Source organism: Mauremys reevesii, linkage group 5, assembly GCF_016161935.1.
Source record: "Mauremys reevesii isolate NIE-2019 linkage group 5, ASM1616193v1, whole genome shotgun sequence".
NCBI lineage: Eukaryota > Metazoa > Chordata > Testudines > Geoemydidae > Mauremys > Mauremys reevesii.
In genome coordinates, this window is record NC_052627.1 from 105410798 (window position 1) to 105426552 (window position 15755).

The following is a 15755-nucleotide window of genomic DNA, read 5'->3' on the forward strand; positions in this document are numbered from 1 at the left end:
AGAGAGAGACTATTGCCTCCCTGCACAGAACAATACTAAAGGACAGTGTGGTAGAGATGTGTTTCATTCATGAACATGTACAAGAGCGGACTCTGAGATATAAATTACTTAAACTTAAACTTTTGTGAGGCACAGCAGCAGCATTATGTTAAGGCTTGGATTCTCCTGCCACCATCTGAAGGAGGAGGTGGTGACATGATGAAGTTCTACATGATAATTGTTGAAATGGCAGTACAAAGAGCAAGCTGTCATCCATTCCAGCCCAGAAAATCAGCAGCCTGCACTTCACATCGGCAGACTGGCCAGAAATAAGAAGTCAATATGACTTGAGGGTTTGTAATGGTGCCACAAGTCATGACAGTTGGAAATGCTTTGGTATTACCAGGTTCATTCCATTGATTCTCCTCTGTGTGTAGCAGAAAAATGTAAAGTCTATATTCATGCAATCCAATCACGTGTAGCACTAGCAGGTAAAAATACTGTATGTGCTGATGGGTGAGTGCCACCATTGCTTGAGCTATGTGAACAAGAGCATTATAACATGGATATACCCTGCTGTTTTTCGGGAGACCATGTCACTTCAGTCACTTAATAAGTGGGCTGGAGAGGGGGTCAAAAAAGAGAGGAGGAATACTGGCCTTGGGAGTTGACACTTGGTTTACAGACAGCATAGAAGACTACCTAGCAGCACTCCTGCCATGTGCCACATCATAGCTATTTCTCTCTTGCTTCCAAACATTTGCTTTTTTTTGTGTTTCGTTGTATTAATCTGTGCCTTTTTGTACATACGCTATGTGCAGACAGGTGAGTGGAAGTGACCCATTTTCCAGTGTATTATTATTTATTGTATGTATTGTGGTAGCGCCTGGAAACCCCAGCCCTGCTGTGCTAGGTACTGTACAAGCACATAAAACACAAAAAAGAGATAACAATCTAAGTGGGCGGTCTTTGCAGGGTCAGGGCCTAATCAATAATAAAAATAACAGTAGCAGTAATGATTAATAATACTTAACAGTAGTATAAAGAAAGACCCTCACAACTCCAAATTCTACCCAGATGACTACATTGCTCAGTCAGCTTATACAGCACTAGCACCATCTATTATAATTTAAATGGTAGTTGCCTTGATCTCACTGCTGAACTGAAAAGACCATTAGTGGTGTTGCTTGCACTATCGAAGCACAAAGTATGTTAGTATAAATAGCAGCTGCCTTGATCTCTCTGTTGAAAGCAGCTTCGTTTCCCGCACCAATGAATTAACTGTACATTAGAAAAATAAATAAATAAATAAATAAGTTAAAGCATTCCCCACTCCAGCCATCAGTGTTCATCACACATATGTAAAATTGAATTAAAAACTGTTCTCTTACCCAAATGAAATTTTCTTTAGAAGGGGCTGCATATTATACATACATGTACTTTTTTTTCCCGTTCTAAAACTGAAAAAATAATTTCCATTTTATAATTCCAATATTGCCTACAAACTGCATATAACTCCAGGAAGTTAAACCGGCTCATGCTAAGGCTAAACTGAGTTGTTGATTCAGAGCTGCTTATGGAGTCTGGAGAAAGCTGTACAGTCAGCCAGCCAGCAATGGGGTATAAATATACCAGGAGTCATTTAACTGGAGTAGGATCATGCGGGTGTACTAGCAGCATCCCCTCTAGCAATCCTAGGAGCAGAAGGAGAATCCTGCTTGGCTAGAAGCAGGAGTAGCAGTAGCCCCAGCTGTAGCAGCACATGGAGAATCTTGTTGCTGATTGTCATCAGAAGGAGCAACAGTGTCGAGCTCAACAGCCCCATAATCAGCACAGTCCTCCTGACTGGCAGCAGAACCAGCGGCAGGTGCCACCTCCCCAGCAGCAGCAACAGCAGCAGCAAGGAGCAGCAGAGCCCCTCTCGCTAGTTCTCAAACAGGAGTGGAGCATAAGACATCATGCTAAGCAGTCCCTGCTTCCACCGTATCATTCAGATAGGCCGGAAATAAGCCTGGCGCTGCAGGACTTCAGTGGTGATTGTCCTCCTCTTGCTTGTCAAGCAGTTGCACTTGTAGCCCTCTAGCTGCCAAAAGCCCCGTGTAAGCAGGTTCTGTTCCCTCCTTATTGGCTGTTGCTGGTTCTTACCTCTGTCTGTCTCCAGGAGCCACTCAACCACTGTAAGCTCTTGCTCTCTCCTATCCATGACTCTTTCCTACCAAGCAAAAGCAACACCCAGTGGTAAGCCACATCTCTGCTTTATGCTGCTCACTGGTCAAAGGGCCTGTGGTCTGGTCCTTCCTGACAAGCTCTGGTGCTTTCTCCCCTATCCTCAATTACCTCTGACATTATCATGGGTTGAGGAATTCCTCCCCAGATGTGGGGATCAAGTGACTGTTGGGGTATGCTTGGGGTATGCTGTGCTGTGTGTAGAAGTGATTGCAGAGGGCAGTCGTTCCCAGGTGCTGATCCCCATGCCTCAGCATCTGGCCACTGCTGCTTATGGTTTTTTGAAAATCAATGGCTTTCTCGGCCCCACATACTCTCCCTGCCTCCTAACACTCTCTGTCCCAAAAGTACAAAGCCACTGTATAAGGTATATCAAAGGGTGGATCAGTGAACACTTGCAGAATGATGACACTCCTTTACACACAAATCCCTGTATTTATGTGAGTAAAAACTCCCCCCACAAATTTTCATGCAGACAAAATTTGGTCACTCAGAAAATCTGACAAAAAAGTGTGTAAACAGAGATTGAATAGTGATTTGGAATTCACATGCATTTTTGCAAACCCCAGTATTCGCCCATCGCTAGACCTGAGCAGCCGCTTGGTTGCCAGAACAAATACTTCAATTCTACCAGGCAAAAACTTCTTTGGCCTCAAAATGATTTCTGGTACTTGAGACAGAGAAAAAGAGATATTAGTCCAGAGGGAATAAAATCTAGTAAATTACTAGATATTTTCAGGGTCTATATTTATCCTTTGCGGTAGTGACAACAAGATTAAACTGACTGCTCAACAAGCATGTAGTTTTTTATTATATGATGGCTATTTAATTTTATTATATTTTCCTGGCTTCTGCAGTCTTGTGCTGTACAAAAGCTCTACCGATTACTTTACTGAATCAGGCTATTATCTTGCATTCAGTGCTTTAAGTGGCCTTAAATAATGTTTCTCTTGATAATCCCATTTTCAAACTCATAAGATATAAAGGAATCCATTTTTAATAACCCTCAGAACCTCAGTGCGCTTGTACAAAGGTTCATCGAGATGCATTTCCTGAAGGATGTGAAGGCTCCAAAAATATACCAACAAGCAGAAGCATCATCAAACATTTAAATGCTAACAGTAACATTAGATTTTGCTGCCTATATGAAACAGCATTGTAAATGAGTCTTAAAAAGTCAAGATGTGACATTTACTGTAAATGTATTCCCCTAATTTATTCTGATAAACCTAGCTGAGCTAAATGAGTTACTAAGTTTTCTTTACTGCAGCTCATGGAATGCATCTAGGTGATATGAAAACTTCTGCCTGTCCTCACAGACTTTTCTATAAAACAGGTCACTGAGCTGAGCTGGCGGAGCTGGCATACATATGAAAGTCTGTTGTTGCACAGATATAAGAAGTGGTGCTCATTTGGCATATACACTATTTTAAAGCAGAGATCATTGAGTGAGTTCATAGTATACAGATGAAACGAGGCAAAGTACAAAGTTACCATTTTCCAAAGCCATTCAATTAAAGAAAAGTCCCTACAAAGAAAATGGTTTTATAGCATGTCATGAAAAAAATACTTGCCTTTTACTTTAAAAAAAAAGACTGTTTAAAGGGGATGATTGTAGCGTATGTACCACTTCTAACAGATTTGCTGTGCAGAAGTACATAAGTGTGAGTGATGTAGAGGTACTTGTTTATTATAGAGCACATTTCAATGCAGTAATCATAAATATTGCTAAGGTTGTGCTCTGTTGAAATATGACCTACATACTCTTGATTGTTTGTGTTACGTGATTTGTCTGACACCCATTACATTCTGGGTAATGGCAGCCATTTGTTGCTGTGCACAGCAGGCTCTTTTGACAAAAGAAAATAGGCAGCAATAAAAAAGCTATAGTCTGAATTACATTCTGCACAGTGCTGCACTGCTGAGAGTTTGTGCAAGTGTGTTAACAATGCTCTGAACTGCCTCTTGTCAGCCTTCAGCCTGTAATGGCCATCTGTCCTTACATAAATCTGTCAAAACCTGCTAAGTTCAAGAGAGAGCCCGGAATATACCTTGTACTGTCAACACTCAAATGTACACATTCGCAAAGAAATCAGCATGCATGAAATAATCCAAAGGTCAGAGAATATTTTAGCACTACTGATTTAGGATCATGGTGTGAAATTAAGATTACTGTGTAAAGATGAGCAAAGGTGACAGTGATGGTGAATAAGTATAGAATTAATTTTCTCAAAGTTTAGCTGTTTGGATGCTGAGCATGGAAGGGGCTTGGAGGTGTAGAATTCAGCAGTGACAGAGACAAAACAAAAGCCAACTCCAAGCTTTGCTGCAAACTAAAACACTAACCTTTTATTCAGGTTTCAAATGTCCATCAAACTTTTTGAACAATTTATTTTTCATTTCTGCTCACTTGTGCATTTCTGCTTCTGTCCAAGAGCAGAAGGACAGGTGCCAAAATGCCATGAGGAAACCATTCCTCAGGACAGTTCCAGCATGGTTTTGCAGGTGAAAGAAACTCCAGTAGCTAGGCTCAGCACCTGGACTTTTAGGTTCTTCTCTACACCGAGCCTTGGTCTCCTTTGTGGTTGGCTCAGCATCACTACTCCTGAAAGCAGTTACGCTGTGCGTAAAGCCAGTGCTCACACAGGGCCAGTTTAACAAAGGAAGAATGCAGAGATGATTTTATTTTGTTTTGGTAAAAAATAAAAAGTAAGTAAATATTTCAAATGCTGACAGTGAAATGCTTGTGTTTATAGAAAAGCAGCAGCTAGTGATGGGGATAAATATTCTCCCAGGTTATTCTTCCTGAAGGGGCCATTTGGCATTGGTTTTTTAAAATAAATATAAACATTTAGTAATTAACCCTGGGGTCACTCATGGGGTATCTAATTTTACAAATCAAAATGCTCCTTGTGAATTTTATTTGACAAAAGTAATGGAATTTACTCATTAATTATTTGTTGATTTTGAGTCATTATTTTTAATCCAGAAATGATGGTGTAGAATGTCAAAGGGAATTGTTCTCTCCAATTTACCCAACTGACAGTAGCCCATCTGGAATATTCAGCATGCACATGTAATTGGCCATTTGGCTAGTTTGTTAGTGGGTAGGCAAAGAGGAGGAGAAAATGGAAGATGTGAACTGAAGGGGATAGTTGTACCGATCATGAATTTAAAACTTAAGCAGTTTGCTGAGGCAGCTTTAACTTGAGGACCAGTGTTTGTGTATTAGGAGTCTTTGCCCTTGATGGCATTAGAGGAAGGCCTTAGTACACATGAAAAGTTCATAAACATTATTTTCAAATGTTCAGGCAAAATCAGGCTTTTCTTTTGCATCAGGTATTCATGTCTTGCTGTTTCTATCTGTTTTTTTTTTTCTGGAGCAGATTCATTGCCGCTAATGCAGTGGGACTCCCAGTCTCCATTTATGTCCCTTAGAGAGCACTATGCGTTGATGGAGGCTTTTCCTTCCTTGCTGCAAACTGCTATAAAACATGTTCCATTTGTATTGATCTGCTGAGCTCCATTGTATGGTTAAAAATACAAAACAAGAGGAAACTCTGCCCATATTTGAAATAGGCATTTTCCCAAACTGTATTCACATTCCCTGGCCATTCTCCCTAGGGAAGTGATGGAAGGCCCATTGCTTGAGTATTTTAAAACTGGGCTGGACAGCATTAGAAAGTACACTGCATTGGCTTCAGAGTTGGTGTAAGAGATGGACTAGGTAATCTAGTATATATTTTCTGTCTCTCTCTGCGATATTTTCCTATCTCTGGCTCTGATACAGGAAAGCACTTCAGCACATGCTTATCTGTAGCATATGTTTAAGTCACAGGGAAACAATGAGATGTAAATGCATGCTAAGTTAAGCATGTGCTGAAGTGCTTTCCTGAATAGTAACATTTTCTTGAACAAGAGCCGCGATTTACTATTGTTCTAGATTTGTGAACAAAGTTGTCCTTTTATGCAGTGTGAATGTCTCCTTGTATGATGTCTGAAAGAAACTTTGAGAGCAATACACTTTCTCTGCACAGAAATATTGTAAAATTAGCGGTAGAATGTAGGTTTGGCTCCCTGAGTTTTAAGGATTACAGTTATGTTTACATTTTCATCTCTGTCTAAAAATGTAACTTAATAAATTATCATTGTGCTGTGGAAAAACCTGGTAGTTATTGACATGATATTTATCTAGTCTTTATTTACATATGTGTTTAGTTGATAAACTCAGGTAAGTTTCAGTCTCTCCACCTCATGACACTCCACGAATATTTAGTTCTAAATAGAATGGCTCATTGCGGCTGCAATATTTATTGGTACAGTTCACTTAGGTTTTTGCTGCAGAACCACATTTTAGGCAAAATGTATTAGTTATGCTTACAAGAATGTATTATACATACATTAGCAATGGTTTACTAAGTTAATGAACTGTGGAGACAAGGAATCATTGCAGTCAAGTTGTATAGTTGCTGTAGTTCCTTGCATTAGTGCACTGTGCATTACAGAAGTTACTTTGGTAGCATTCATTTCATTTTTCCAGATTTGCTTTCATCCAGGTTTTCATCTGTTAATTTCTTTGGCCTCAGGACAGACTTCTTTGGTTTGGGGGCAAAAACAAACTGTGTGAAAGCTAAAAGTAACTTCCTCAGTATACATCTTGTGTAATAAATACAGTTGAAGCTACTGCAGGACTCTATCTCTCTCTGTATACAGATACACACACACACAGCACGCGCACACACACACATACACACAACATTAAAGTGAGTAGTAGATGTACTTGTAAAAAAAGTAACAAAAATAATATTGAAGACCTTGGAGCAATATGCTAATATTTGCTAGTGTGCTGATGTTGTTAGCATTTCTGTCCAAAACTCTAAATACTGTTGCTGGTGCATAACATCCTAGTAAAGTCAATTTATGGTTACAGAGGTACTTAAAGAAAGCAAGTTGTTTTTTTTCAGGCCATGGGAAGGGAATCTTGGTTTAATTTCTTTTTCAAAGAAGAAGAATCTGTGCTTTCTGGAAAAGCATTTTTCTCTGTTTAAAACTCTCTCTTTTTTTTTTTAGGCCTAACTCCACCTACAACCCCTCCTCACAAAGCCAACCAAGATAATCCTTTCAGGACTTCACCCAAGCTGAAGTCATCATGCAAGACTATTGTACCGCCCTCAAAAAAGCCCCGTTATAGTGAGTCTTCCAGTTCTCAAGGACATAACACAATCAAGAAGAGTCCAGAACAGTCTGAGCTGTATGCACAGCTTAGCAAGACAACAGTACTGTCCAGTGGACATGAGGAGAGAAAGACAAAACGGCCTAGTTTGCGGCTGTTTGGTGACCATGACTACTGTCAATCTGTGAATTCAAAAACCGAAATACACATTAAAATATCCCAGGAACTTCAGGACTCCAGACAACAAGAATTTAAAGATTCTGCACCTGGGTGGCAGTGTCAGATTTGTTCTTCTTTAGAACAAGACCAGTATTACAAGAAAGAGACTTTACAGGCAAGTAAGCAGGGTTCCCACTCTAGCAGCCGAAAACAGCTCCAAGACCAGGATATCCGGGCCGAACTGAATAAGCACTTTGGTCACCCCAGCCAAGCTGTTTTTGATGAAGAGGCAGATAAGGCCAGTGAACTGAGGGACAGTGATTATAGTAATGAACAATTCTCCAAACTACCTATGTTTATAACTTCAGGACTAGCTATGGATGGCCTCTTTGATGACAGTGAAGATGAAAGTGATAAACTATGCTACCCTTGGGATGGGACAGAAGCCTATTCATTGTTTGATGTATCGCCTTCTTGCTCTTCTTTTAACTCTCCATGCAGAGATTCAGTGTCTCCACCCAAATCCTTATTTTCTCAAAGATCCCAAAGGATACGCTCTAGATCAATGTCCTTTCCTCAACACAGGTCTTGTTCCCGTTCTCCATATTCTCGATCAAGATCAAGGTCGCCATGTAGCAGATCCTCCTCCAGGTACTGTCTGAGAAATGCAAATATATTTATAATGGACATGAAGGAAAATAAATCCAGAAGCAGCTGAATCTAGAGAAGCTCCTCTTATTGCCTTTCTTGAAGATAATGGGATTGTGACACAAAACACTTGTTGCCATTGTCCTTTTAACTTGCCAATGTTGAATACTCCTAGTGGAGACAGTCAGACCATAAACAGAGCAGTCAGTGAGAAATTTACTTAGCTAACTGTTTCCATTAGCTGCAAATCTGCCGTGTGCCAATCTCGTTGCAATCCATATAAGATAAAGTTCACACTGCCTGACTTGATGCTCTGTGTTAGCATGAATAAGGGATACTACAAAACACAAAACAAAACACTGCACTCCAAGGCCCCTAAGTTAACTATGAGATCATAAACTGTCACTAGAAAATCTCACTGGTTGCTTCAAAGAAATTGTAGGTTCAGGTAATACGTAGCTCACAAGAACATGGTGTCATTAGACTTATACTAAATGATAGAAACAAATGTCCTTTTGTGTTCTTTCTTACAGATCTTGTTACTATTATGAGTCCAGCCACTGTAGACATCGAGCATACAGAAGTTCTCCTTTATATGCAAGATCACGATCCAGATCACCGTATAGTTGTAGACCCAGGTAGCATGTTTTGTTTGTATTTGGCTCACTTTTTATTCTGTTCTTCTGAGATAATGAGATGCTCCAGAAATTGTATTATTCATTTTACTTTGACAAATTCAGGTACTTGATTTAATGATGAAGTTATGTTTCCTAGATATGACAGCTATGAGGAATATCAGCATGAAAGACTGAAGAGGGAAGAATACCGCAAAGAGTATGAAAAACGGGAATCTGAAAGGGCCAAACAAAGGGAGAGGCAGAGACAAAAAGCAATTGTAAGCACTGTGAAGATAATTTTCATTTTGAAAGAGGTTTGGGGGTGGTTATTATTGTTATTATTATTTTTGGGGGTAGATTACTAAAGCTAAAACTGTGGCATCCTTCTCTTTTCCTTATAACAAACAAAATCCATACAAAAATCTCTTGGCACACATTCCTTAATAATTCTGATCTCTTAGGCTAATATGTGTTTTCATTTCAATTTTCATTTTGACTGTACAAATTAATTTTTTAAAATACACTACTAATTGTGACTTTCAAATCTATTCACAGTCAACAAACAGGCTTTACTAGACAAAGCTTTGTCACAGATAATAAGTAGCATATTAAGCATTGGTCCCATCTCTTCATCATAAAAATGCATCTACATATATTAATCTATTAGAGAAGCAGCATCTGATACAGTACATCATCTACCAATAATTGCCAAAAATGTGACACAAGTATGTACTCCAGCATTTTGATTTCTTACACAAGAAGTAATAATAGGTATCGATAAGTGCACGTCTTAAAACTTGTGTCTTCATGGTACTCAAAAACTGTACCCAGAAGGCCTGAAGTATAGTTCTGTGGGGGGAGGGCAAATTGGGCCCTTAATGACAAACACACCAGCTTGGTCTTTCTTCTGTCTAGGATGTTATTAATTTTAAGAGATTTTATAGCAACTGTTGAAACTGGCCCTTTTCTAATGAACAAGTGCTATTTAATTCAATATCTTTTCAAAGTCTTCAAAATACTTGATGTAGTGGGTTTTTTTTCTATCCTAGGTGCCCCGGGCACATGGGGCAAGGGCAAAGGGCATTGTTGCTGGGATCAGTAGCAGTGTTGTAGCAGTAGGGTAGTAGGATGGATCCAGTAGGGAAGGACAGTGTCTGTCTTCTCTGGTTCCGTGCTGTCATTGTATGACGGTCTTAATAAAACTAAATGTGGGGGCAGCTTTCAGCCTGGCTCCCCTGTCCTCTCCTTTTGGTGGCCTGTCCTAGTGTCCCCTACTTTTGTACTCGTTCTCCCATTCTTTCCATTCTGCCTTCTTCCTACTGCTCCTCCATATCCTGCCCCTCCAATTACTCTGCCTATTCTAGCTGCACAATTTGGGCTCCTTTAGGTTTCCACAGCACTCTTCTAGGGCCTAATCCAAAGCCCATTGAAGTCAATGGGAGTTTTTCTATTGTTTTCAGTGGCTTTGTATCAGACACTTACGCATTCAGCTGACTGCAGCACTGACACATTTCTCCTTACACTGCTGGGGGGCCTTAAACATTGAGATCAGGCCACAGCAACTGCAGTGAAGGGAAGCAGTGTGGGCTAGTGGCCAGAGTACTGAACAAGGACTCAGGGGCCCTGGATTCTATTCTCAGCTCTACTACTGCCCTGCTGGGCAACCATGGGGAAATCACTTTACTTTTCTGTGCTTCAGGTTCCCCAGCTGTAAAATGTCGATGTCTTTTGTAAAGCACTTTGAGATCTATAGATGAAACGTGCTCTGAAGGTCTGATCCAAAGCCCATTGACTTCACCCTGGATCAGTCTCCATAAGAGTTAGCTGTTGTTATTCATTTGTAGAATACCAGGCTTGTAGCTATTCAGAGAAGAGCACTAACGTTCAGTAGCTGTAGCTCTCACCTGAACTTCTTTGTTAGGTACAGGGCTTATCTGAAACTCAAATAGACCACCATCAGAAGTACTGAATCATGCAACCGAGTACATAGAAAAATGTATGTAACTTAAAACAGCAAACACCTTTGTTCTCTCATAGCCCAGCAGCTAGTCAAGTAAAAATGAGGAGGCTGTGAAAGGTTACATTGAGGTGGGGAGGAGTGAAAATGAAAATGAAGTCCAGGTATCCCCAGCTGCATTTCTTGTATGTTAGAAGAATTTTAGACAGTTCAAAATCAAAACTCTATTAAGAAAGCAAGCACCTGGTGTGTACTTATCCATAAATCAGTACTAAAATAATCTAGCAGTGTGGCAAATTATATCCTGTTAAAATACCAATAATTGCAGCATAATAAAAACATAGAGCCCTTGTGTATGTTGCATCAGCAGAGGATGGAATCGTATCAGTTTTCTGTCACCATCATAAGCTTTGTATTAAAAATGGTAAAAAATGAAAGCAGGTTATTTCCTCCCCTGTATGAATGAGCACCGGGGGTGAAATTCTTGCCCGTTGAAGTCAATGGCACAATGGGGCCATGGTTTTACCCTGGGTCTCTCTGTCCCCCTCTCTAATGCTCCCCTCCTTGGAAAGCTCTTTTCTACTCATCTTCTCTCTTGAGAGACTCTCGTCATTCCCTCTTCAACAACAACAATCTTTCCTTCATATTCTTTCCTTGGGACTCTCTTCCCACTTACCTCCAAATTAAGGTTGCTTTGTCCTCCACCTTGGTCTCTTCTAACTCTGCAAGGACAAATCTATGTTTTCCATATAAACACGAATTCCTGAAATATGAGGCTCCAGCTCACTGTCTCATGCTACTGAGGTTGGACTGGACAGACGTCTCTTCTCCACAAGAGACGCAGAGCCAGGATCTCAGGAGCTGACTGCAGGAGACGTGCTAACGAGGCAGCAGGAGGTTGCATAGGACTAGGTAGCAGCAGGTATGATTGAGCTAAATCCGGGCAGGTATTAATGGTTCAATACACAGAGTCAGCCTAAATGGTACAGCAGCATAAATGCACCTAGAAGGAAGGAAAAAAAAAAGACACATGAATCGGGTAATTTAATATGTCAAAACCAAATGTGCAAAAATGCCTTCTGATTGCACATGGCCAACAGTCTGTACATGCAGTTAGCATCTTGGCAAATGCAAATATATATTTTAGCCGCAAAATACTGAAGATGCTTGTTTCCAAAATCTAGATGCCTGTTTGTACTCCTATGTGATGACTATATGTGTAAATGGTTGTCCATTCAATCTGGTCATGCAGAAACTGATGCCAGGTTGAGGCTGACTAAAACTGTGAGCCAACATTTTCAAACGTGGATGCCTAAAATTAGGCACCTAAATTCATATCTGACCATATAAATAAAAGTGGCTTAACGTTCAAAATGAGGGGCCTCCTCAGCTCCCATTGAAGTTAATGGGAGTTCAGCCTCCTGAAAATCAGGCCACTTATTTGGGTGTCTCAATATGGATTTAGGTCTTAATTTTAGGCAACCAAGTGGTGGCCTGAGACAATATGTATTTTTTTAAACTGGAGTTTAATAGTTTTATTAATGCTGTTGTAAAAGGAGGTGTTCTAGGGAGTGGTGTAATGATATGCTTGGTGAACAAGTTTTATATATGTGGGGTGAGATCCTGGCCCCATTGAAATCAATAGTAAAACTCAGTGGGGTCAGAATCTTACTCTGTGTGTGTGTGTGTGTGTTCATAGAACAACAGTTGAAGCCCTCTTTAGCTAACAAGATGTATCCAAATCACTTAATAATGCTAAGTAGCAGCTTTCTAAATTATCACAATAAAGACCCCTCCATCATGACATTTAAGGCACAACTCTAAGGGTACATGTATACTGCAGCCAGGGTTGCAATTTGCAGCTCACATAGACATACCTGTGCTAGCTGTCCTCTAGCTAGATCCAGGGCTTAAGTTGTGCCAGGACTTGTCAGGCGTGGCAGTTCATAGCCCCAGCACCTCTGGGCTTGCTGCATCAGTTATGAAAGTACAAAACAATTGCTTGAGCCCTGGCATTTAATTGCTTGAGTCCAGCACCTCTTTCATTACCAATTAAGCACTGGCTAGATCATTAAAAATAGCAGTGAGGATGCTGCTGTATGGGCTTCAGTGCAGGCTACCAATGGAAGTATCTAACCTAGGAGGGTTGTGGGGGAGAGGGTCAAGCAGGCTTGTGCAGCCTGTGCTGAAGGCTGCACTGCCATGTCCTCACTGCTACAACTGGCAGCAGTATATTACTCGAACTGAAAATCAGCTCCTGCTGCAATCTAGAGGTGCCCTGCAACAGTTGATACAGGGAACTAAGAATCCAAACCAAAACAAGTCACGTGCCATGAAGATTCAGAAGTGCCTGATTCCTCTGAGAGTTGCAGGTAATTTCTGAGCTGATGCAGAGGCTTTTGCCACCACAGCCTATATTCCTACATGCCTAATAATTCTCAAGCTGTGGTTTCAGAATGATAATTAACGCTTTACATTCCTGGAATCTGCGGCCGGGGTAGCAAAGCTTAAGTAGTGAGAGGAATTAGCAGATGGATGAACATCACAGAAGAGACATTGTACTGGCCAAAGAACAGAGTGGCAACTCTGTAGTGTGCTACCCAGCATGCAGTGGGAAGCAGTTTAATGTCATCAGTGAGAGGGGAAGAAATAGCAAGAAGGCAAAGGCTTGAGAGCAGTGGTGGCCTGGAGGCCTAGTTGTACTGCAGAGGAAGCTTGAAAGGGCTGTAGAGCTACAGGTGTGATGGAACACAGAGCCAGCCTTCAGAGCATTATCACTTTAGAAACATTGAAACCCTTTGATGGTTCAGCAGCTCTCGACGCACCACTAAAGTGATGCCTTAGAACCAAAAGGTTAAACCATGTGATTGGCAACCTAGCGTTTATAAATCTGTGCTGCTACTGCTGTGCTGATTTTCTGTAGAATTCTCAGTCTCCCCTCATTTGCAACCTGCGCAATCTGCGGGCAAGGAATCAGGATAACACAGTGCCCCTTTGAAATACGAAACAAGAAAATTACTCTTAACATCTTTACTTCTCATTTCTTAAGTGCTGACAATGGACATGACACAAATCTCAGGAGAGCCCTTGCCCCAGAGAACTTATAGACACAGGGAGAGTACAAAGGAAGCATCATTTTAGATCAAATACATTGCTTTGCAACATGAAGGCAAGAGAGAGACCTTTTTATAAATGAATATTTGACTTCTTTAAAACACACCAAACACTGCCTAAATCCCCAGTGGTGAGAGGTTCACGGTTTCTTTTGTCTCAATGATTTTCCATTGCCCCTCCTCCTGATAATTACAATGTATTATTGTATTGCAGTAGCACCTAGTGGCTTTACCTCATTGTACAAACACAGAACAAGTGCTATCAACAATCACTCTTTTTTGCCCACTCTCCTACAGTTCACCTAAGTGCGTTGTTGGACCATTGCAAACATGGAAATCAAAAACTACACAGGACACATTTTCTTTTCAAGTCTTCGTGCTCTCCTTTTTGCCACACTTGTTTCCCTACAGCAGCATTTATTCACTGATTCACTTTCGAAAGCAGGTCTCCCGCGTGACTGTGCTTGGGTTGGAAGAAGGTTGAGATTTTCCCAACTTTTTTTTTCTTTTTAATTTCTCAATCTAACCATTCCCATTGCACTTTCAAATGGGGGCTTTGCCTGCAGCTAGAAGGATGAGCTCCTTTATTATCTTGCGCTAAAACTGACTTGCAGATCACTTACCATGGTAGGAAGGGTAGTGATAGGGTTGTAACCTACTTTCCACCCACTCTTGGGGAAACAGCAGATCCTTCAGACAGGCCCAGGAAATAGTGAAAAGAGTTCAGATTTACCTTTTGGTCTCCTATGGTACTGCCTGAGTTTGTGTAAACATCTTTACATATACTGGATGATGTAGCATTATGTGGATTTCTGAGAACTGCATGCGGACCACACCCTAAAAAGGGTGGGCCAGGGTTTTGTTAATCCAGAGCAAATATGGACCATCTTGGAAGGACATTGTGAGCAGCATTGTATGAGCCTTTCCCAGTGCACTGCTGCAAGCACACCAGCAGTGCACAAAGGGGAAGGAGAAGCAACAGGGAGAGACATGGCTGAGCATGGCTTCCTTTAGTGCTACTGCCCTTGGTAAACACAGCACCCAGAAGTCACTCAGTAGCAGGGGCGGCTCTAGGTATTTTGCTGCCCCAAGCACGGCAGGCAGGCTGCCTTCGGCGGTTTGCCTGCGGGAGGTCCCCGGTCCCGCGGATTCGGCGGCAGCCTGTGGGAGGTCTGCCGAAGCCGCGGGACCAGTGGACCCTCCGCAGGCATGCCGCCGAAGGCAACTTGCCTGCCACCCTCGCGGCGACTGGCAGAGCGCCCCCCGCGGCTTGCCGCCCCAGGCACGCGCTTGGCGTGCTGGTGCCTGGAGCCGCCCCTGCTCAGTAGCAGCCCAGGAGGCAGTGGGCAGAAGAGCCTGGCATGGAAAAACTTTGTTCCTTGCAAAGCTGACATTTGGGGATGAGGGAGAGAGTTCAAGCAGAAGGAAGAAAGTTTGTGGGGAAGAGTGTTTGGGAGGCAAGAGAAAGCTCAGCATAAGATGGCAGTCCTGGCCAAACTGGACGTGCAGATGGCAAACCTGGGTCTCATTCTGACTGCAGTAAGGAAAGCTTGGTCACGCTAGGAATGCTGGCCTTACTAGCTTTTTAAATTTGAAACCATACATTTTATTTATAGATCTACATGTTTTCCTACCCACACGGTCAGTAAGCTAGTTTTTCTGAGGACAGGATAAAAAGCAGGAAGGTGATCTTAAATTAAATCCAAAGGAGGACCAGGCATGTTGGGCCAGAGGGGGTTGGCAAGGCATTTCTTCATATACCTGGCAAATCACTGAACCATACTCAGAGCTTGTGATGCAAGGTAAATGATCTGCAGACTGGGGTGAAAAGCTTGACAGTGTTTTCCAGAGTTTTCTGCACATTTCTCTCTGCCCACATTAAA

At 41.6% G+C, this 15755-nt stretch overlaps 1 protein-coding gene across 3 annotated transcripts in view; it reads left to right on the top strand.

The window, feature by feature from the left end:
- PPARGC1A (PPARG coactivator 1 alpha) overlaps positions 1-15755 on the top strand; it is a 480987-nt gene that overhangs the window by 453910 nt on the left and 11322 nt on the right. For all 3 annotated transcript variants that reach the window (XM_039541759.1, XM_039541760.1, XM_039541762.1), the window contains 3 exons: positions 7276-8188; positions 8719-8823; positions 8960-9080. In XM_039541759.1, the coding sequence (XP_039397693.1) occupies positions 7276-8188; positions 8719-8823; positions 8960-9080 (1139 nt within the window). The remainder of the gene's footprint in view (positions 1-7275; positions 8189-8718; positions 8824-8959; positions 9081-15755) is intronic.